Source organism: Gallus gallus, chromosome 1 (genome assembly GCF_016699485.2).
Source record: "Gallus gallus isolate bGalGal1 chromosome 1, bGalGal1.mat.broiler.GRCg7b, whole genome shotgun sequence".
NCBI classification, from domain to species: domain Eukaryota; kingdom Metazoa; phylum Chordata; class Aves; order Galliformes; family Phasianidae; genus Gallus; species Gallus gallus.
The window spans coordinates 70,440,067-70,463,255 of NC_052532.1; the positions used below are offsets into that span (position 1 = coordinate 70,440,067).

The 23,189-nt window shown below is 37.0% G+C and overlaps 1 protein-coding gene across 1 annotated transcript in view; it reads right to left on the reverse strand.

Moving 5' to 3' along the window:
* Window positions 1–4,640: 4,640 nt before the first annotated feature.
* The window catches only part of SMC1B (structural maintenance of chromosomes 1B), a 37,261-nt gene continuing 18,712 nt past the window's right edge, over window positions 4,641–23,189 (reverse strand). The window contains exons 12-25 of the mRNA XM_416467.8: window positions 22,419–22,565; window positions 21,685–21,822; window positions 21,088–21,204; window positions 19,710–19,816; window positions 18,096–18,237; window positions 16,304–16,449; window positions 15,402–15,555; window positions 13,949–14,044; window positions 12,851–13,007; window positions 11,936–12,090; window positions 9,423–9,574; window positions 9,126–9,195; window positions 6,604–6,714; window positions 4,641–5,812 (exon numbers count right to left, since the gene is read on the reverse strand). Of these exons, the coding sequence (XP_416467.2) occupies window positions 5,711–5,812; window positions 6,604–6,714; window positions 9,126–9,195; window positions 9,423–9,574; window positions 11,936–12,090; window positions 12,851–13,007; window positions 13,949–14,044; window positions 15,402–15,555; window positions 16,304–16,449; window positions 18,096–18,237; window positions 19,710–19,816; window positions 21,088–21,204; window positions 21,685–21,822; window positions 22,419–22,565 (1,794 nt within the window). The 3' untranslated portion in view covers window positions 4,641–5,710. The remainder of the gene's footprint in view (window positions 5,813–6,603; window positions 6,715–9,125; window positions 9,196–9,422; window positions 9,575–11,935; window positions 12,091–12,850; window positions 13,008–13,948; window positions 14,045–15,401; window positions 15,556–16,303; window positions 16,450–18,095; window positions 18,238–19,709; window positions 19,817–21,087; window positions 21,205–21,684; window positions 21,823–22,418; window positions 22,566–23,189) is intronic.

Genomic DNA, 23,189 nt, shown 5'->3' on the forward strand with positions numbered 1-23,189 from the left:
AAATGAAGTCTTGAATATTCAATGATTTTATTTTTAGGTAATGTAATAAATTTCTGACCATGGAAGACTTAGTGCTGGGGTAAAACAAACAAGCAAACAAAAAGAAACAATAAGACAACAAAACAAGAAAACCTTGCACTTATTTACTTGAAATGAATAAACATTTTAGTGAGTATGATAAACTTTCTTTAGATTAGATACAAATATGTTTTAGTTCTGTCTCCATTGACTGCAAAATATCAGTTGGCTGAGCTAACAAGGAACCACAGCAGTCAGCACTCGTATGTCAGCGTTCTTTCTATGAATGTGCTACTTAACTTATACAGAGATTGTTGATTTTAAAATATTTGCTGAAAAAAAGAAGTGTAATAGTGACACAACTGTCTTTAAATTCGGCCTTTTCCAAGGTAGATGCATTAAGAATTATTTTACTTTTTGTTTTAGGTTTCAGAGATGGATTTATCTGAAAGGTCAACAATGTGAACGAACATCCAGTTAACTAGTGTTGCAAAGGTTAATTACAAAACTGTTAATGAAAATCTGGAAACACAATGGAAATGCATTACTGAAAATAGGGCATGAGAACATCATGTCTGAAAGTGTGAAATGATTATTAGAAACTGGTTTTTTCACTAACTGTGTGTTTCATACTCAGTTAATTTGTTAATGAGGAATAAATAACATTCTCGTTGAGAGAAAACAATTTGTGCTGAATGTAGTATGAAGACGAGGGAATTACAATGTTTTTTTCTTTTTTTTGTTAGCATTAGCTAAAAGCCTTGGAAAAGGGGAAACGTAACCCCCATTTTCAAGAAGGGAAAAAAAGAAGATCCAGGGAACTACAGGTCATTCAGTCTCACCTCTGTGCACGGCAAGATCGTGGAGCAGATCTTCCTGAAGGCCCTACTAAGGCAGATGGAAAATAAAGAGGTGATTGGTAGTAACCAACATGGCTTCACCAAGGGCAAGTCATGCCTGGTAAACTTGGTGGCCTTTTATGATGGAGTCGCAGCATCAGTGGATAAAGGAAGAGCAACTGACATCACCTTCTTGGACTAGTGCAAAGCATTTGATACTGTCCAACATAACATCCTGGTCACCAAATTGGAGAAAAATGGATTTGATGGATAGACCACTCACTGGATAAGGAATTGGCTGGATGGTTGCACTCAGAGTTGCAGTCAACAGCTCGATGTCCAAGTGAACACCAGTGACGAGTGGCGTTCCTCAGGGATCAGTGCTTGGGATCAGCGTTAACATCTTTGTCAGCAACATGAACGGTGGGATCAAGTGCACCCTCAGGAAGTTTGCAGATGCCACCAAACTGAGTGGTGCAGCTGACACTCCAGAGGGAAGGGTTGCTATCCAGAGGGACCTGGAGAGGCTTCAGAAGTGGGCCCATGCCAACTTCATAAAGTTCAGTAAGGCCAAGTGCAAGGTCCTGCACCTTGTTTGGGGCAATATCAAGCACAGATAAAGGTTGGGTGGAGAATGGCTTGAGAGCAGTCCTGAGGAGAAGGTTTTGGGGGTGTTGATTGATGAAAGATTTAAAATGAGCTAGTAGTGTATGCTTGCATCCCAGAAGGCCAACCATATCGTGGGTTGCTTCAAGACAAGTATGGCCAACAGGTTGAGGGTGATGATTCTGCCTCTCTATTCTGCATCCAGTTCTGGGGCATGCAACACAAGAATGACATAAAGCTCTTGGAGCGGGTCCAGAGGAGGGCGACAAAGATGATCAGAGGGCTGGAACACCTCTCCTATAAGGACAGGCTGAGAAAGCTGGGGCTCTTCAGCCTAGAAAAGAAAAGGCTCTGGAGGGAGGCTTCCAGAACCTTAAGGGGGCCCACAGGAAAGCTGGGGAGGGAATTTTTAGAAGGGCATGTAGCAACAGCGTGAGGGGAAACAGTTTTAAACTGGAAGAAGATGGATTTAGACTAGATATTAGGAAGAGATTCTTTACTGTGAGAGTGGTGAGACACTGGAACAGGTTGCCCAGCAAGGTTGTGAATGTTCCCTTCCTGGAAGCATTCAAGGCCAGGCTGGATGAGGCTTTGAGTCTAGTGAAAGGTGTCCCTGCCTATAGCAGGGGTTGGAACTACATGATCCTAAGGGTTCCTTCCAACCCAAACCATTCTATGATTCTGTGATATAATTGATGTTTCTGCTCCAGTATCCACCATTGCCATAGCCTGCTGAATATTCTTTCCAGGCCAATGAATCGTTAGTTCAACATAGCACCTCCACTCCCTTCTGGAAGCCCTAGTTCCAAGGGATTTTGGCTCCTACGTCATGCCATTAGCTTGGCAATCCCTAAGTCTTTTTCCTCTGATGGCTCAGCTGCAGCTGCCTGGGCTGCCTGAGGAGGTTTACTCTTTTTTGATGGGACTGTGAAATCCGTTAGATTCCATGTTTCTAATGGAATATGTTCTATGATTCGAACTCCTTCTGTTTTAATTACCTCCGCAATTGTGATAGGACCTGATTAGGCTGTCTGTCAATTGTTTTAAACTGACCTCCTACCCTAAACAGGTCATTGAACATTTGCTTTCTTGAGACCCTAATAGGTCCAGATCAGATTACTTTAGAGGTCAATCTCCGAGGTTGAGGCCATAGGTGAACCTCTGACCTCTCCAACACCATTTAGACATTGTGCCTGGCCTGCTGGTGCTCTGTCTCCCCCAGATCTGCCACCAATTGGGTGGCCTGTTGTATTATGGCCTCTGAGGCCACCAGGGAGTTTAGTATGGATACCAAAATACCATACTGGTGTGCTGGGGCTTGTTGCAGGATGAGACTTCTCATTCCTGCTGAAAATTTCATCGTATCTGGATTTTCAAAGGCATCCTCACAGCCTGCCTCTTTCATAAAACTATATTAGAGAATTAGGTATAAGTCTCCTATAGATAATGATAAACCTGTGTTTAAAGGTATATCATTTTTATTTGGCTACATTGTTTGGCATGCAGCCATCCATCACTGAATTAATGAATGGTGGGAAACATTATCACTGAGGACAAGGAAAGACAAGGAAACAGCTGAAATTCTCACTGCCTTCTTCACTTCTGTCTTTAATAGTCAGGTCAGTTATTCTCAGTGTACTTGTGTAGGCTCACGTAAACTTAATCAGATTCAACAAAGCCAAGTGCAAGGTGTTGCACTTGTGTTGAGGCAACCCCAGGTATGTGTACAGACTGGGAGAAGAAATCCTTTAGAGTAGCCCTGCTGAGAAGGTCTCAGGGGTCTTGGTAGGTGAAAAACTTAACATGAGCCAGCAGTGTGTGCTTGCAGCCCAGAAAGCCTGCTGTATCCTGGGCTGCATAAAAAGAGGGGAGGCCAGCAGGGAAAGGGTGGGTGGTTGTCCCCCTCTATATTGCCCTTGTGAAACCCCACCTAGAATACTGCATCCAGGTCTGGGGCCCCTAACTCAGGAAAGATGTGAAGTTTTTGGAGAAGGTCCAGAGGAGGGCCACGAGGGTTATCAAAGAGGTTCCAGCATCTCTTCTATAAAGACGGGCTGAGGCAACTTGGCTTCTTCTGTCTGGAGAAGGCTCCGAGGAGACCTCATCACAGCCTTCTAGTATTTATAGGGAGATCATGAGCAGGAGGGAAGTCAACTTTTATATGGGCAGATGGCAATGGGAGAAGGGAGAATGGTTTTAAGCCAAAGAAGGGGAGATTTAGATTAGATGTCAGGGGGAAGTTTTTTGGCTATAGAACACTCCTTCTAAGGAAGTAGTCTTCATCCCGGAGCCATCCTCCCCTCACAGGCTAGCCTTTAAATGAGCCCATGAAGGGGTGGACCCAGGGTCCATCCCTTCTGGTCACATGGGAAGCACAGGTGAACTGCTAGCACCTGTGCTTCCTGGACCAGCCACCCGCCCCCCCCACCTCACCAGGTGCTCAATTAACAACTTCCCTACATATGCTAAGAAGACAGAAACTCCTACTTTCCCCCTCTCATCATAAAACTGCTGTTATCCACAAGTATTTTAGCCACCTTACAGATGGGGTTGCCTTAAAGCTACCTCAGCACCTAAAATACAGTCAAAAGGGACAGAGCTTGGAATCCATCTCATCCATTTATCAGTTACATGAAATAGTGATGTACTGTTTTAAAGTCCTATTCAAATGATTACCTGAATACAATGAAAGAACTACCCATACAACTAGACATGTTAAATGTTTCCTTAGTCCACTGCAGATTTTTTTTTAACTTATTTTTTTAAATTGGACTATTGGATATTTACTGGCTGATTGGATATTTACTGACTGAGAACAGTCTTTTGACAATTTACCCTGTTTTATTCATAGTGTGTAATGAAGTTGATAGAACATCTCTGATGATATAAACTCTAAGAATACTTAAAGCCAAATGGACCATTCTCATGTAGTAGCTACCACATGTAGCTTTTACCTTCCTTTCAATATTGTTCATTCTTTACTGTATTTTTATATTTCAACCAAGTGTTCTGTATAAATGGTTAAAAAACAAAACTTCTCTATTTACAGTGCGATGACTCGTGGATCAAAGATCCCTGAAAAACACTACAAGTCTGCTCTCCTGTTTATCCTTCACACCAATAAAAGCACTGCTGTGCCTAATACACTAATACAAAGGAATTAAGCTTACTCGTGGATTATGTTCAGAGTAAATAACTTTATTTAATGGCATGGGGCTACAATACAACTATTCGATAAACCTTTGTCTACAGCTGGGTGGGTACATTTATGTCACTGTTGTGTTCTCCCTATGAACACTCTATCTACTGTTTGCATAGGTCATTCCTTCCTTATGTAGTAAACTCAACTGTTGTGTGCAACAGGCACTGTATTAGCAACACATCACAAGGTCTAAGTATTTAACAGCCATAGTAGACTGCAGGAAGCTGGTATATGAATACAAGAAATAATCAGGAGCGAGCACAAACCAGATAAAGCTCATCAGTAAACACCAATGTGCAACATAGGCCAGATTAAGAGATTCTAGACCTCAAACTATGTTCTGTAACCAACTTCATTATCCTTCTTAGATGAAGCACAGTCATCCACCTGGAATGCACTGAGCCACCTACATATTAAGTCTTCTCAACTGCAAACTAATAGAAGATGCTTTTTTTTCTAAGGCTGTTACTCGTCTGGCAGCTGCCTCACACCTGTTTTATTCTTCCCCATTTTGTATGGGGGAAAATGCCTTGGGAATTTCTTCCAGGGTACATCAAACCTGGATGAGCTGAGCTTTTGTAAAGTTGACTATTTTCATAATGCTACAGTGGACAACGGATGTATGACAGTCATTGCAAAAGTCAGAGAAAGCAACAGCCATATTCCAGTATCTTGTTTGTTTGCTTTTTTTTTTCAAAAAAGTAAATAATCTCACCTGAATGTAAACAGAGGCAGCTGCAACATAAAAAAAGAGACTGTAAAGGTCTCGAGATCAATCCAGTGTTAGCATGCACTGGAGATACAACTAAACATATCTCTTCTCATAAAAAAAACACAGGTCTTATGCTCAGTAATGGTGTTTTTATCATTCATCTCAAGGCAACAGAACAAACAAGCAAATACTTGAAGAAAATGCTTTTTTTTTTTTTTTTAAAGGTAAATATGTATCTATTAACCACTAATGGCCACAATTCAAACTCAGATTTTTAACAGTCAGCTGTAAACACAGTTCTACCTGCCGCCTGGCCCTGAATCCATCCATGTTTTATTCTAAAGAAGTACGTTTGTGATTCTCTGCTGCTTCTTCATCCTCTGGATACTGGGTAAGATCCAAAGTCAGTACTCGACTAAACATATAGTCATCATGCTGAAAAGGGAAAGGATCGTACAATTTAAAACATCCAAAATAAGCATTTTGTCAGTGATTGTGATACAGTAACGAGCTTGAGTTACCAAAGTGATCTTTTCATCAAGAATCACAGAATCGCTAAGGTTGGAAAAGACCCCCAGGATCACCCAGTCCAACCATTCACCCATCACCAATGGTTCTCGCTAAATCATGTCCCTCAACACAACATCTAAACATTCCTTGAACACCTCCAGGGTCAGTGACTCCACCACCTCTCTGGGCAGCCCATTCCAGCGCCTGACCACCCTTTCAGAGGAGTAGTATTTCCTAACGTCCAGCCTGAATTTTCCCTGGTGCAGTTTGAAGCCATTCCCTCTAGTCCTATCACTAGTCACACGAGAGAAGAGGCCGACTCCCAGCTCACTACAACCTCCCTTAGTAGTTATAGAGAGCAATAAGGTCTCCCCTGGGCCTCCTCTTCTCTAGACTGAACAATCCCAGCTCCTTCAGCTACTTCCCGTAAGGCCTGTGCTCCACACCTGTCACCAGCTTTGTTGCCCTCCTCTGGACACGCTCCAGGGCCTCAATGTCTTTCTTACAGCGAGGGGCCCAAAACTGGACACAGTACTCGAGGTGCGGCCTCACCAGTGCTGAGTACAATATATATAGTCATTTCTGAACACAAAATACTTTGAATCCAACAATACAATTTCATACATGATTCACTGTATTACTTCTTAAGACATAAATCAGTACTGCAAAAGAATCAGTTTGCATTATTTAACAAAAATACAAGTAATAACTGTTACCTCTGGACACACTCCAATCAATGCATCTGCTTTGGAATAAAACTCTTCCTTTAGGGAAATAACAACCATTTGAAACTGTTTATGTGCCTGTTCCCTAATGAAAATTGATACCTTTGGAATAAAGACAAATAAGTTAGTTCTGGTAGACTTAGACTGTGCTGTAATTACTATAATTAAGCAATAATGAGGAAAGAACTGAACTACATTACATTCAGCAGCTCATTTGTGAAATAAGTATCTTAAGACATAAATTGTATTGCCTTATGGAAACACCTCAGATTTGCTGCCTTTTGAAAATGTATATGGAAACTATCATTCACTCTGATGTATAAAGTTACAGAAGGACATTACATAAAATACTTTTCATTGGCACTAATGCAATTGAAAGGGGGGTGGAAATTCCTGAGTATGGAAAAAAAATGCAAAAGGGCAGTTACTGGTTGTATAAGTGCACTGCAGATGGCAACTTTTGTTTTTTCTCGATCTCCAAAATAAGACATAAAAATATTCACCTATAAACTGGACACTGAAAAAAAGGCAATATCCCCACAATATAAATTAAATAAAAACAACCCAGCACTTTTTCAATTAGTCTGTAGTCTTATCTGTGTGATGAAGTTATTTTTTTCTAATGAAAGAACAGCTGTTAGTGAGTTACATCATTAAGATTCATTTTATGGTACAAGTCAATTGTTAAGGAATTGCTAAAACACATCTCAAAACTGAAAAAGCATGAAGAAAAAGATTTCTTAGTTCTAAACATAAAAGCTAGCTACTGTAGAGTACTAGCAACATGTAATATTTTCATACATCAGTTTTGTTCTCTTGCTGTATTTAATTCCTCTGAAGGTTCTGGTGCTTTCTAGTATCAGGCTGATAACAATTGCATCCTACAGGTTAGGAAAGAGTTAAGAAAGACCCAGGGATCAATGAAGCATATAAGTTTTACTTGCAGATTACTGCAATGTTGATTTTGCTCATTCTGCAGTTTAAGATACTACATAGACCTACATAGATGTTCAAACTAGTGCAAGATTTTATGTTAGGGAACCACTGTTTTGTTACACTTCTTCCTACATCACATAGGCAGTCGCACTCCACGCATGTAAATGTTACAGCCTTTGTCAGAGGTTGCCTGCTTTATGTTGCTCAGGTGAAAAGAACTGCCATTTCAGTAATCCCCACAAGCCATAGTGCAACTAGTTGCAGGAGCAGCAGACAGGAACTGGTTAAACAACTATTGATGCTCTTTTGAAAACATTTGACAGGTTAAGAACGTGTTTTTTTATCTGAAGAGAAATCTGTCCAATTAGAAACATGTCTGTCTATAGCATTCAGAAGAGGAATGCTGCTTAGTGCATTCCAAGGTATAAAGCGGCGATCTGTCACATATATCAGAATACGCCTACTTGGAAAGGCAAACTGCAGAAAAGCACCTGTGTTAAATGCAGTGTGTATCATCTCAGAAATAATGGGTTACGGGTATCCCTCATGGGCTTGCATCCCAACATATGATTAAGGATGTCTGGTTCTGGAAAAGGCTTTCTCACAAAGCTATGAAGGGTCAGTAACCTCAGAGAAGGTACTCTATCTGGCAGGCACAACTAGTTAATCTTTCCCCAGCTGCTGGTTGTAGAGGTATCTTCAAAACAAACTGTAGTGTACTTGGCATAACACAGTTCATTTAAAAAAAAAAACAACAACACAAACACAAACTGTGTTCATTAAGTGGATTTGATTCGTCAGTTTTTACTATGACTGGCATCACCATTAATACTGTTAGAAATATACCTTTGTCTTATTTTATCAAGAAAGGAATAATTCCATACTAAAAAATCTGTACACACGTGGAGATCTTTTTCCCCCCCTAGAATGATGTCTACAGTTGGCAATATTTGTATTTTGTTGTACTGTATTCCACTCTATTCTATGCTACTCTATTCTACTCTCATTTTCTTTCTATTTTCTGTTACCAGTAGGGGAAAAATAAAGTCAGAGAGCAACAGGAAGCAAAAATGATGGGAGTATAGCCCCTAACTGGTATTAATGGAGATGAAAATATTTAGTAGGACAGTAACATAAAATACTCCAGTAAAATAAAGAATTGAATTTCAACACCTAGATACATTCCCTTCTGCTTCTTACAATTAAGGGAATTTAAAGTCCTGAAAAATTCCAACTGAACAAACCCAATCAGCAAGTCCCAGATGGCCTTCGTGTTAGATTGCACCACACACATCCATGCTGCAAATTTGCTACAGACTTGATCTGTTTTCTCAAATTCACAGACTGAAGACTGATAAAAAGACATTGTTAGATTTATGAATTAGAACCCAGCCTAAGTCAAAACATCTCATGTATGATCATTATTTCTGTTCTAAACACAATGTTATTTTCGAACAGGTTAAGACAGTGTGAGCAATCTCTCTATCCCTACAACATCTAATGAAAAGTTGCCATCCTCCTGCAAAAGAGACCATTATGTGTGGATTAAAAAGACAAGATAAGAGAGACCAACTTACTTTATCAATGTTTGTGTTATCCAGGGCAGCATCTATCTCATCTAAAATAAAAAATGGTGCAGGCCGAAAACTGTAGAAGAAAATTTTGCATTTAGATGGAAAAATATTGATATGTGTTATAATTACTTTGAGTCATACTACGAGAAAATTATTCTGATAATGAGTCATGACAGGTAAAGAAAGAAAGATTTTCGTAAATATTAGGATAGTGTACAAGCAAATTTTTAACGTTTAAGTATGCATTCTTCCTATCACTTATGCAGCCAAATAATTGTATAATACCAAAGTTTTTTTTACCTGTGTACAGCAAATATCAGAGCCAGAGCAGCCACAGTTTTTTCTCCTCCTGACAAACTGTCCATTGGCATAAAGCGCTTTCCAGGTGCCACACAATTAAAGCCTATGCCTTCCAGATAAGGCTCCTCAGGATTCTCAGGACTAAGGAATGCCTGGAAATGCATACATTTCAATATTAATAATGACTATTATAAAATTGTTGTAAAATTGTGTATTTTTTAGACTGAAATACTGACCGAGCTATGTTTGAAGCTGGTAAATCAGCTTCACTTGTAGGATGAACCTTTTCATTGATTCTGAAGATTAACACTATTAAACTTCCCAGTGAATATTTCTCCTGATGAATGATGAAGGAGGCTAATTAACAAAACCATTTTGGAAACAGATATTCACATATTCTTTATTTACAAACTTTCAAGTATAAAATAAGCTGGATTTTATCAACCTTTTACAATAATTATTTTTAATATTGTTTAGAGAGAACCGCAGACTGCAAGGCCAGTTTTCTTTATGCTTTGAAGATACTTCAGAAAGTACACTTTTTTTGTGAATGGGTCATTTTAAAAATTTGGTTTTTTGTCACTTTTGCATTTCATGCAGAGACTTTAACAAAGGCAGACTTTCTCTATACTTTGTATGCCAACTCCTATGTCTACTTTACGAAACAATTAAAAAATATGATGAATTAACTTGGTGGTATGTGGTTTATTTTTCCCATTAGACAGAAGAGACAATCATAACACAGACTTCTCCTCTCTGCACAAATGGATACAGGTAAAATAAAAATTTCTAGTTGAAAGTAATTTAAAACAGCTCCTGTCAGATCATAGATGTAGTGGAAGAAAAAACCCAAAATGCTACATTTGCACTGATTTAAAGCAACTTCTGTGATAAACAGTCAGACAAATAAGACAGTCTTTGCAGCACCTTTTTTTTTTTGTTTTTTGGTCTTTTTGGGTTTTTTTTTGGAAGTAATGCATGTTTTCCTCTTTTTCTCCAATAAGAAAATGCCTTTCATTGCTATTCAGGCTGCATACATATCAAGTATCTTGCATAGCAACTTTAAGTTCAATGCCACTGCAAATACCTCAGGTGGATTTTTTTTCACAGGTGTGGACACAGCAAACGTAGCAAAGCTAGCAAAAATAATCTTGCACATCCTTGCATATTACTCATACATTCCTTGGTCATCATTATGAAAGGAATGGCTTTTCTTTCTCTACAGAAAAGTAATGGAAGAGAACTGGTGGAGAAGCCAGTAGCAAACCTGTATATGTGTACAGTTTCTTAGGCAGTAGTTTCTTTTGAAGCACAGCAAACACAGTGTGCAGATTAAACAAATTTTACTGAGCAATACAGTCAATATATAAATGTTCACTAATTGTATCAATCAAAACTTCAGGTTTTTGGTTTTTTTTTGACTGGACTGTAAAGCATTCTTGATAAATTTTATTAATTTATCAATAATATTGATTTTAATCTTAAGAATTTCTCATGTTAAAATGGTTACTATTGCTTAAAGAGTTCAAGCTGCAGCCTAGCCTACCTTTCCTCATGGTGAAAACTCACTTAATCCTTTCCTTAGCTAACCAGAGCAATCATCAAAGATGATTATTTAGCATACAATCAGTCTTGTTTCCTTCAGTTGCTATGTTACTATCTAGTAGGCGGTTTTAGCCTTTCAGCTAATCACAGGATAATTTCTTGTCCAGTCATATCACAGAGCTCAGGAAGAAAGCACACAACAGCTTATTTCTGGCATTACATCTGAAAAATACTGGTAGTTGTAGTGATGCAAAGTCAAGACCGGCCTACTGTTTAGTCTAGGATAGCAGGTATGGACCCAGTAATTGTGAAGGAAGAGTTACTTTATTATCTAATCCAGCCTAGGAGCAGAAAGGGTATATTTAAAGATACCTGAAGTGTTCACTGAATATGACTGAGGGACAACACAAAATCTGAAGTTTAAGGAAAACAGGGCTTTAAACGTGAACTTTAAACATTCAACCACCTACTAAATCTGATGTGATTACAGCATTTGGGAGTTTCCTCTTTACTTTCATCACTAACACTGAAACTCTAACAAAAATTGGAATAGTTCTGACACAGTTTTTTATACAGGGTCCTTAAAAGGTACCAACATATTAAGTCTGTCTTTTTAAAAAAGATGTTTGAGAGGTGTATAAGAAGCCTCAAAACCTCATACAAAATACCAACACTGAAATACTAATAAATGATTCTTGAAATTATCTATAGTAATGATTAAGTGTTTTTAATTACTTGTCATTATAACACTTCAGATCATATATCTCTTTCTGATGTCAAGCATGGTGTAGCATATTATTTATTCTTCCTCTTACTTTAAAATTATGAGCTCATTATTATTTGTGTAGATTTCTGCTTCAGATTTGAAGCTGTTTAAAGGAAACTAAAAATACTAATAAGTTTTCTTATTCTGCATAACAGAGCCTCATGGAGGCATTTTAAGCCAAGTACCAGAGAACATAACACACCTGAGCACTACTGTTTCTGCAAAGTTTCTTGTAGACCTGATCAATAACTATGGACGCATGCTCAAAGCACTGGCTAAAAAGTTCATATCTCCTTTTTTTCACCTCTTCAAATTCTTGCTTGGATATTCTGGCCTCCTTTCTGCTGGCCTCAAAAGCTATGAAAAAAAATTAAAATTATTCCATAATAAGTCTCTAAGAAAACACAGAAGAAATACTACTGTGTCCCACAACAAGCATCAAGGAAATACTACAGAAAATTCTAACACACAAACAGACAGCACATCAACATTATGAGTTTCCTCCCAGATTTTAATTGATGGCCTTTGAAATGAGAAAGTTACATATATTCAGTATGCTCTATGCCACACTGCTCTGAAGCAACATAGCTTTTCTTTTTAATAGAAATTCTCTAGATGGTGTGGCCTTAACTAAGCAGCACAAGCATTTATTGGTTAGAGATTCAGAACTCCTTCAATTTAGTAGTATTTCAATGTCTGCAATGCTCTTTGAGGACATGGGTAATTTTACAGTGATGCTTATGCCTGAGAAAAATTAAAAGAATTTTACAGTTAAGGTCAGTCATTTTAAGAAAATATTTCACAACGTCATTTGGCCAAGAAATTACTTCTATGAAGTGATTCTTTGATAATCATTTAAATTGGGTTTCAATAAAATACTGCAGAGTATATGTTAATAAATTGTTTACATATATTTAAAAGACAACTGAGGATAAACACTTATGCCCAAGAAATAACTTAATACCTGAAAGCAGCAAAAACAACAGGACCAACCCCACAAAAAGGAATTTTAATTAGGGCAAGAACTTTCAAGGCCATTAATTAAAGAATTAATGAAATTAAAGAATTAATAAACTAAAGAATTATTGAAGAAATAATAAGAAAGACTCAGTGTTACCTTCCATTGATTCCTGGAATTTGTTCCGAGCTATCTGTAACTTCTCTACTGCTCTCAGGTTTGGAACAGCTGTCTTCATTAAGATACTCTCTTTAGATTTTATTTCCTGCTGCATCTGGTTCAGATGAGCCTCTATCTCTTTATCAGACTCTAGGTCCTAAAGAGATAAACAACAACAAAAGAAAACAAAACAAAACTGTGATCATGAAATTTGCTTTTAGGCCTAGACATTTCAATGTGTAAAACAAGCAGTCATGCAGTCATGGTTTCTGGATAAGTACTCCACTCATCTGATAGTTCTATCTAGAAACAAAACTAAAAAAACCCCCAACGTCTGATACTCCCTATCCAGGGTCTTAGTGCACAGAATCAATGTACTAGGTCCTAAGCATTATTTTACAAGTCCTTTGACAATACAAAAGTCTCTTCAGCCTAGATATCCATCAAAAGTTACAACACAGGAGGAAGCTCAGCTGTCTTCATTCCTTGATTTGTGAAGAAAACATTTCATTGTGGTATACTGAAGACTTTTTTTGAGACAAGTTTAAATTCCTCCTTGCTCTGTACCTAACATCAGTAATTCATTTTAGCTATGATGGTTAAAAGGAAATATTTACACACATACAAATGCGCCAAGAAAACATGACTCTCATGGAATCACAAGAGTTCTAAGACTCTTTTCTGAAAATAAAATGGGAAAGAAAATGATACAGTTTCCTCCCACCACTTCCAGCAGATAATCCCTAGTTTCTAGTGTTTTGTGTTACAACCTTTTGTGGTAGAACTTAAAGGCAGAAGGTAAAGAAGGAATGGAGAAAAAAAAAAAAAAAAGAATTATATTTACAGTATTTCCATGCTCTTCTTATGGTTTAGCTAAATTTTTAGTTAAACGTAACAGAAAAGATATCTGACCTATTTAACTTCATATATTTGTGTCATGTACAATTGCAAAACCAAAATAAACACACAAACATTTCAGCTTACCGGTTTAAAATGTTCCATTTGTAGGCTAGGGTGAGGAATAAATAAATAATTTCAAGAAATGAAATATTTTAAATAAAAATAAACTCAATCTGTGTTTATTTAAAATGAGATTACCTTCAGGTCTTTAGGTAGGCTACTGTAGTCTATTTTAATTGCCTCTTCTCTTTCATAGATACCTGTAGTCTGAGTGTCTTCTGTTTCAGTTCCTAGCTATAGGCAAAATGGACATTCCAGTTCAGAAAGACAAATCTTCTTAATCATTTAAACAATACAATGAAAGGACAGAAGAGAAAGTGGTAACAGGTTATGAGGTAAACTTTTTCCTTTACTTGACCCCTGTCCAAAATGGAGCTAACAGTTAAGATCCTATGATTCTAAGAAAATAAATGCACCTTTTATATGAAGATAAAAACCATCTGCCAATTTCAGTTCAAAGCTAATATGAAAGCAACAGTAACTTATCTGAAATATAGAATAATGCGCATACTGGAAGTATACCGTTCTCTCCTGTTGGTAAATAATTTACTTTTCTGTGGTAATTCATTCTTCTTTCAAGGAAAGGCTCTGAAGTGTGTAAGTCAAGGTGCATCATTTATTCAGCTGGCTTGAGAAAAATGAGTAGCTTCAATTTCTTGTTTGTTGTTCAATTGTTTGACATAAGCAGAGTATCTTTTGGACACTGTAAGCCTGGATTTCAAAGAGCTACTTGTCTTTAAATGAAGCACATGCCATGTTGTGTGTCATCATCAGTCCTTTTCCTACCAAGCTTCCCAGGACCAAATATTTCTGTCTTTTCAGTACTATTACCTAGGAATCAAATCTGTTATTCTTATTGCCAACTTCCTTGATTTTTTTCTTCCTTATTCATAAACCGATAGCAGAGCTGCCTACAAACTCATACCTATTTAGACCTATCCTCCAATGAAAGCACTTTTCTAAGGAGTGGGTTCAACAAGATTCCTTCCAACTCTGTAGGCACAAATCCTTCAAAATAAATAACTTCTTTTCTTTCAGAAGAGGGGACAAAGAATAATTTCTCCACACAAAAGATACTGTTGCTGAAAGAGGGAAGACTGAGAAAAATAGTAACATTCAATCCCCTGATAGCAGGAATAATTTCCATTTTAGCCTTTTTCTATTTCTGTGAATATCTACATATACTGAAGTCAAAGGGATTTTAGGCCGTATTTATATTATGCATGGGTAATTAACCACATATTATCTCAACCCACACACATGCCGTATTTGTTTATGATTGACTTGATCCCCCTGTGCCCTCTTATACATATGTATGTGGAATACTCCTTCATGCCATTTTGTACCACAATGATTTTACATATTGAGTGGGAATACATCATAAGCACATGCAAAAACACTTGCAAACAACATCTCTGTCTTCAAGAATAAACAAAATCCTTCTTTTGAATGGATGAGGCTTGATCACACAAAACCAATTCATTTATCATTATTATTTAAGACAACCAGCCCTGTAAGGAAAAGAATATTATTAAATTCAAGGCTAAATAATGTCTCCTCCATGGCATCTATCTTTAGTTATATGAAGTACCTCTACTTCACTGATGTCATCCAACGATCCAAACAGGAGACGTATTTTCAAGTCCTGCACCTTGCATTCTAGAAGCATATTATGTCTTCTTAATCTCTTATCTTCCAGAGAAGCTTCTATAGCTGCAGCTTCCTTTTGTAATTTTGCAGCCTCCCTACGTACACAAAATGCACAAAACCACTGCAGAGTAGCAGCATCACTGCCAATAATATCTATAGTCATACAGCATCAAAAACTATTATCTCTGTACTCTTCATTAAAATATAATGAAAATAGCACTAGTTTTTTTCACTCCCTTCATGCCCTGAAATCACTGAGATGGACATGGGAACCATGCACTATTCTAACATGCCAACTAAAGCTCTGTTGTTATGTACTAACTCTACACTCTATTATAATGCAAGTGCTAGAAGCAGGGATATAATCCCAACATATTCCAAGTTCACACTATAGCATCCAACTATAACAATTAATAACCATGTTCTGTTCTGCTCCGCTTAACATATATGGAGTTTTGATGCCTTTCAAGCTGTAATCAAGCATCTTTTACCATTACTCCACTTTCAACATGCTCCTCTGAAATCAAGTTGTAAGCTAGTATGTACTTATTAGAAATCAATACATATTTATTAGAAATCACAAGAACTAAACAGATAAACTATATAGAACAGCATATCTTATTACAGAGTGGTCTCATGAAATATTCTCATTGAAATGACTTTTGAGAACCAAGTACCACATTAGAAGCTCTTTTTAACTAATGCACACTGTAAAAGCAAGTTACCATGTCTCTGCTGATTTTTCACAAGACAACAGAACATGAGAAATTCAAACATCTCATCACTAGAACTCTTCTAAACATTATTACATGAATCATTTTTCCCAAGAGTACAATAATGTACCTATTAAGAGTTAAAAGCGTTTTTCTCAACTCATCTGCTTCACTTTGGGTTTTCATAATCTCAGATTTCTGAGCACTTAATCTATCTTTAAGATGCTGCTCCTCCTCTTCAATTTCGTTCACCCTTTTTAGATGCTTTTCCTCATCCTGCATAGAAATATTAATATTTAATTTTTGTTTTGAGAAAGATTGATTTTAACCTTTTAACAAAAGACCTTTAACATACAAATAGTTACATAGAGAGTTGAAATTTAAACCTGTTACAATACTTTCAAATGTGCTGTAGCATAAAGTCTGAAGAGCACTGGGAAAAAGGCTCATATTACATGTTAGTAGATCCAGTTGTTTTTTATGCATAGGCATGGCCAGCTTCAGATTTGTGACTGCACCAGACTGTAACACCATCAAACAAGGCAGGGATCCTAGAACTCCTACAGTCTGTAGCCTACTCTCTTTTCCTCAGTTATTCATAGAATCATAGAATGGCCTGGGTTGAAAAGGACCACAATGATCATCAAGTTTCAACCCCCCGCTATGTGCAGGGTTGCCAACCACTAGACCAGGCTTCCCAGAGCCACATCCAACCTGGAATTTTGTTGTTCTCTGCAGGTTACCTTAAGATTTATCCTTATTGAACAATACTTTGTACATGATTTCAGGTTATGATGTTAAATATTTTGTACAAGTACAGCAGATGGGAACATTTTTGGGAGGCTGCTGGAATCTCTGCAAAGAACAAAATACAAGTGGAGGGACTTTACGGGAGTTTTCCCCCATGTAAATCATACCATTGCTAAATTGCTGAAACTGAGGCGTAAAAATACAGTAAACCTAACACTACATGCATGAAGGCATGGTCCTTATGACATCACCATTATGGAAATTTAATTAAGATCTATTGCTGTTACAGTAAGAACAAAATACCTTCAGAATTTAATACACACAATCCTTCTTCAGGACAAAAACATCAGAACTCGCTCTAAGTTGTATTTCAAAAGAATTACAATAGGAATCAAGTCAAATGTGTTTTTGTGCAGACCTGAGTCAGACTGTTGTTTTTTCTCAGAATCAGATATACATATCTTCATAATTACTAAGCACTTGTTTCTTTATATGCTACTAGAATACAGATGTCAAAGGATGCATGTGGCTTCTTTGCCCTCTTTGGAGCAGTTTTACTTTTCAAACAAAGCACTGCAGCACATCTTTTCTTCATCACTTTCTAGTGCACCATAAGCACAGTTAATTTAACATCCAAAATAAAAACTATGAAAATTAATTATGAATGTGTATTTCTATTCCACAGTCAACAGGATCTTGCTGAATTAAAAAACAACAGCAAAAACACTATGAAGAAAGAGTCCCTGCATATTACTTCAATTAAAAATCTGTATTTAGTTTTCATACTTGGTTATTTTATGCCTACTAGTATTTATGCAGCACCTTAAAAACGAAAGCACACGTTATTTACTGCTTCACATAAAATCTTCTAAAGAGTCCCAGTTACACACAGCTTTATCTGTAGTCACATGCTGCCTTTTTATACACACTGAACACAACTCTGTACATACAGTGATCCCAATTTTACTAAGTTTGTTTTTAGTCATTATTAAGTATCCTTACACAGCAGTTATTCTGAGTTTAAAAGAATGACATGCACCACATTTTTCTATACTTACAACATCAACACTGAATTAAGCACTAGGATTACTCTACAGAATTATCGATGTGTGACTGAATGCACTCCTTCCTTTCAGACCCCGCTATTTTCTATACACATATATATTAGTTACCTTCTGTAGTCCTGCAATCTCAGATTCATCTTTATGAATGGTATCCCTTAACTTGCTGACTGCATCTGTTAGTTTCTGTAGATGCTCACGATTATATTCCAGCTGAACACTTAGTCGCGTCTTCTGATTTTCAAACTCCAATCTAGTCAAACAACAGTATTTCAAGCCAACACTAGCAGGCTAGTAACCATAACCTGATATTATTAGAAGATAGATTTTCAACTTCTACTCCCTCTCTATACATATTTTTTTTTTCTACTAGATCACAGGAATTTACATATATTTTGATCATTGATACCACTATACCAAATCCTATGGATATACTGGAACTTACAAAAATACTGTAGAAATTCTTCAACACAGAAATTCTTCAACTACTTATTAAAGATACAAAGTGGCCAAATTCAATACCAAATATAACACTAAAGGTTTCTGTTCTCAGTATACAGGATACATTTCTAAGGGATAAAAATACGAGCAGAGCACAAGCTGTGTATTTATCCAATGACTGCACTTCCTGCTCAGCCTTAGGAGTAAGCCTTATCAGCAGACATATGTATTTATCTGAATATTACAAGGAACCTAACTCAGCTGGGAGGCAGCAATTAACCAACCTTTTTAGGCCTCTGTCAGTCACATTCTCTCTCTCTTAATTAAGACCTGTATTTGTTTCTAGGGGTACAATGGTATAAACTTCGTCACATTCTACTGTAAGAAAAGAGTGAGGTAAAACTAAGAGGCTGTTTATACAAAGATTTCCACTCAGGTGTTACTTTCTGCCTCTCAGCTTTCATCTCCTGGATAATATTCCATTTGTTTTTCATGCAATAAGGCTGCCAACAGCCAGGCTCTTTAGACCAAGGTATCATAGAATAACCTGAATTGGAAGGGACCCACAAGGCTCCTTGAGCCCAACTCCTGGCTACGCAAAGGACCACAGAAAATTCAAATCCTATGTCTGAGAGCACTGACAGTAAGAAGGCATTCTAGCATAGAGTTACAGGATCAGTGATAGTGAGTTAAGGCACCAAAAAAAAAAAAAAAAAGTGTCATGTTCTATAGAATGTCAGGAAATGCACTATCATCTGCCTGGAAATACCCATGCAACAAGCAGACTATTCATTTTAATGTACTTATTCTTTTAAGATACACATTTGTGATACTGTGACACACATTTCTCTGAGTGGAATACCAGCTGAAGGTTGTCTGTGAGAAAATTAAGATGCCATTTTCCCTAGTAGTACCTTTCTGTACCAAATCAGGGCATCTTACATTCAGTCCTCCTCTAAGATTTATGACCACGAGTAAGCCTTCATATCATCCTGAACTGCCACTTCTCATGTGAATTTAAGAAAACTACTATTTACTTTATTTTTATACAAGAGTACAACTGAAATAATACATTTTATCTTCAAGTTTGTTGCAAAAATTCCACTGGCTGTACTGTCTAATAAATCCAAAACACAGCTGTGCAACTAATTATTGCAATGGTAATATAACATTTTCCTTTTTTTTTTTTTTTTTGAGTTTTTATGGTACGACTGAGCTACTCATCTAGTAGTGTGCCCAATCTCACTCGCTACACTGTTTTTACATCTTAATTACAAATACCACCTTCTCTTATCAATCTCTTCTTGTCTTCTCACGTGTTCTTGTTCATACACACGTATATTTTCAATGCCAATTTCTTCACAGAATTCCTGGAAAACGGCATCTTCAGCCTTTGAATAAATGGAAAAGGAGCAAAGAAATGTTTATACTATTTTGCAAATCACAGAAGTAAAACGCTTAGATGATCACCTCATGTTACAGGCCAGGCTTTTGAAAGAAACAAGCTCAGTAAGGAAAAAGAATCTGTACTGGACATTTTCAAATAAGAGCCTCAGCACAAATGCCAAATACAAAGTGTATGATCTGCAAAATGTAACTTCCATCTAAACTCTTCCTGCCATCACCTGGTCATTATAAAGACCATTAAAATTATTACAGTATAACCAGCCTCTCTAGTTTTGTCTGTGGTTCCCACTCACCTAAAGAAGAGAAAGTTAAATAGTAGAGAAGACACTAATGAGCTACATTAGGCTTCTTGATGTAGCTCCGTTCATTTTAATCCTTTCAAGTGATCCATAAATATTAATTGCTACATCTCATTTACAACAGAGCCACAGCAAAAGAATTAAAATTAAAAAAAAAAAAGCAACAGAATGTCTGATTTCCTAACTATACAGTGTACAGTTAGCAATAAAGGCAATGGACTGAACAAAACGTAAGACAACTTCACAGGGTAAAACCCAAGTTTGTATACATTGTTTTAGCTGGTCTGTAGGCTTGTTTAACCTGAGATCAAATGCTATATCCAAGTCATATTATTCTTAGTAAACTGATGGCCAGCCTTTCTTATTTTGCTGTTTTTTGTTTCCCCACAATACAAGCAAAATTACCTGGGTATGGAATTCTTATGGCCAAAACACTAATGACTTTCTCAATGCCTGCAGATGACTCACATCTGCTCTCCCCCATGTCTGTACCACAAGCAAGAAAGACAACGCATAGTACTTTTTGTTTCTGTTCACATACAAAATTTCACTCATATATTAATTCAAGAAAGTTCCTTGCTTCTGACCCTCTCATCAGCCTGAATTACTGTACACCTCAAATAACTCCAGACAGTAGTGATAAATGGTCTACAGATCTACATTTACCTAACTATCTAGGAGCAGGGCTTTGAATTTTCTGTTAAAACTGCAGCATCGCTCTTCAGCAGTCTCTACCAGATGCCCCAGTGTTTGGCAAAAGTAATGAGAAAGGTAGATTCCAAAAAGAAGTAGGGAATGACGTGTTTTTTCCTTCTCAGAAGGGACAGAGCAGCAATGGCACCAGACAAAACTGCCCAGAGCCTCATCCATGCTGACCTTGAAGGCCACCTGTGATGGGGCATCCACAACTTCTCTGGGCAGCCTGTTCCTGTCCTGAATAGGACAGAAGGACCTACCTCATTAATCTGCTTCTGAAATTCTTCTATTTTTAATTTTCTTTGTACTACTCCTTCCTTTATCATATCATGCTGAGACTCAGTATTTACTAGTTCACTTTCCAGCTTTGACTTTTCCTAGATAGAAGGGAAAAAAATAGTAACTTTTCTTAACGAGATGGTCAGCTTTCAAGAAACTAATACATTTCTGAAACAGATTAACTGTTTTTCCAATTAAAAGTACTGAATGCTATTTACCCACAAATTGCTGATTCACTTGCAATAGTTACAGTCTTAGTAAATAGTAAAACAAATTACAAGCATCATTTAAAAGCGCAGTTTGAGTTAGAGGTTTGAAGATTATTAAATGATAGACCAAACTTAGCAGAAATTCAAATTAATTTTAGAACTAACTTCAAAAAAGTTCATTTCTATTGTTTTTTTTAACTAAAACAAAAATAGTTTTAGTAATTCTTTAGTCATAACTGCTGTATGTAAAACAAAACAAAGTAAAAAGCCTCTATAAGGAATTTGTATTTACTTCACTGGTAATTACAGCTTAGGTAAAATAAAAACGCAATGATTAAGCATGAAGATTATAAAGTCTTAGTACTACACCATATAGACATTAGGAAGATGTTTCTTTTTAATAAGATCTAATTCACTCTGTGAATATTTAAGTCGTGTCTGAGTTCCATGGCATTGAGCTTGCAACTGTTTCAAATCAGCCTCCTTGCGTTTGATCTTCATTAAGTCCTAGAAAAATATTAAGAGTGGGAACAGAGAAAAAACATATAAAGCAAAGCATTACTTATTTGGAAACTCCTTGTTTTTCAAATTTCATGCACTATTTAAGCTAACCTAAATGAGGAAGGCCATGTTGAAGGAAAACGCTGATAGCATTGGTCACATTCAATAGTCATTCTGCACACATTTATTTGTCAAAACAAAGCATACACATACAAATTCCTACTCTCTCCTCAAGCAGTCTGAGATTACTAGAGGTACGGCAAATTTTATATTGACAGGTTTTGGTCTGTGCAAATATTTTCATGTGGGCAGAATGTATTGACGTTTTTGCTACAAGTCTTCAGGAACACAGTTCCTTTCCCTTGGAGAACCGTGTATTAACTATGTTTGACTAGTTCACCATCTTTGTGATAGATGAACCAACCCATGAGCCAAAGACAGGGACCTACAGTACCTTACTAAAAATTAAAAGAGTATACAAGTGCTGTCTCCTCTTTGCTGCTTCCAGAAGTTTTGAGACTGATCCTCATCTCTTCCACAGCTAAGTTGAAGTAAATGCAACTTCCTGCCTTTTGCAGTTAAGTGCTTTTTAAGAGGCTTACCTTCAGCTCGGTAATCAATGCATCTCTTCTTTCTTTCATTCTATTTATCTCTTTATCATCCCAACATCTAGCTTTAACTCTTAAATCACTAGATCCTCCAGAAATCACTCCAGATTTCAGAAATAATGTTCCATCAAGTGCCACCGTCTGCAAGTAAAAATTAAAAGTTTTCTTTATACAAACCAGCCAAAACATCCCATGAAATAGAGCACCAAAATACGGTGGTTAAGCAAGTGACAAATGCGTGTTAGTTGGGACTCTGTACTTCTACCCTTTTCAAAAATCTGTTAACGTGAAATACACTAAGCCACAAAAAAGCCTGCTGTTTCTTGGCACAAGTCACATTTTGGTATTATTACAACAGATCAAAAGGGGAATGAAACGCTATCATTTCCTGGTGTTTAGGAAATTAATGAGGGATTTGTGTACACTGGCAATGAAGGTTATAGCCAGGTCAGAAAAGCAAAATAAGCAAGGTGATAATGGAGAGGAGGAAATCTAGGCAGCTGAAAAAACAAACAGCTCATTTGTAAAAAGAAAACGTAAATTTTAGTACTGAAAATGGAGTCTGGGGGGAGTGAACTTAATTTCAAGAAAACATGACTTCACATTCAACTTCAACTTAGAGCTATTTCAACCAAGATCTTCAAAAGGTTCAGTAAGTGCATAAAAGTGCTCTGCAGACGACGACAGAAATAGAGCTAGGGCTAAAAAGAAAAAATGGCATGAAAGGAGAAAGAAGCTGCCTCGTCCATTTACAGTCTACATCTG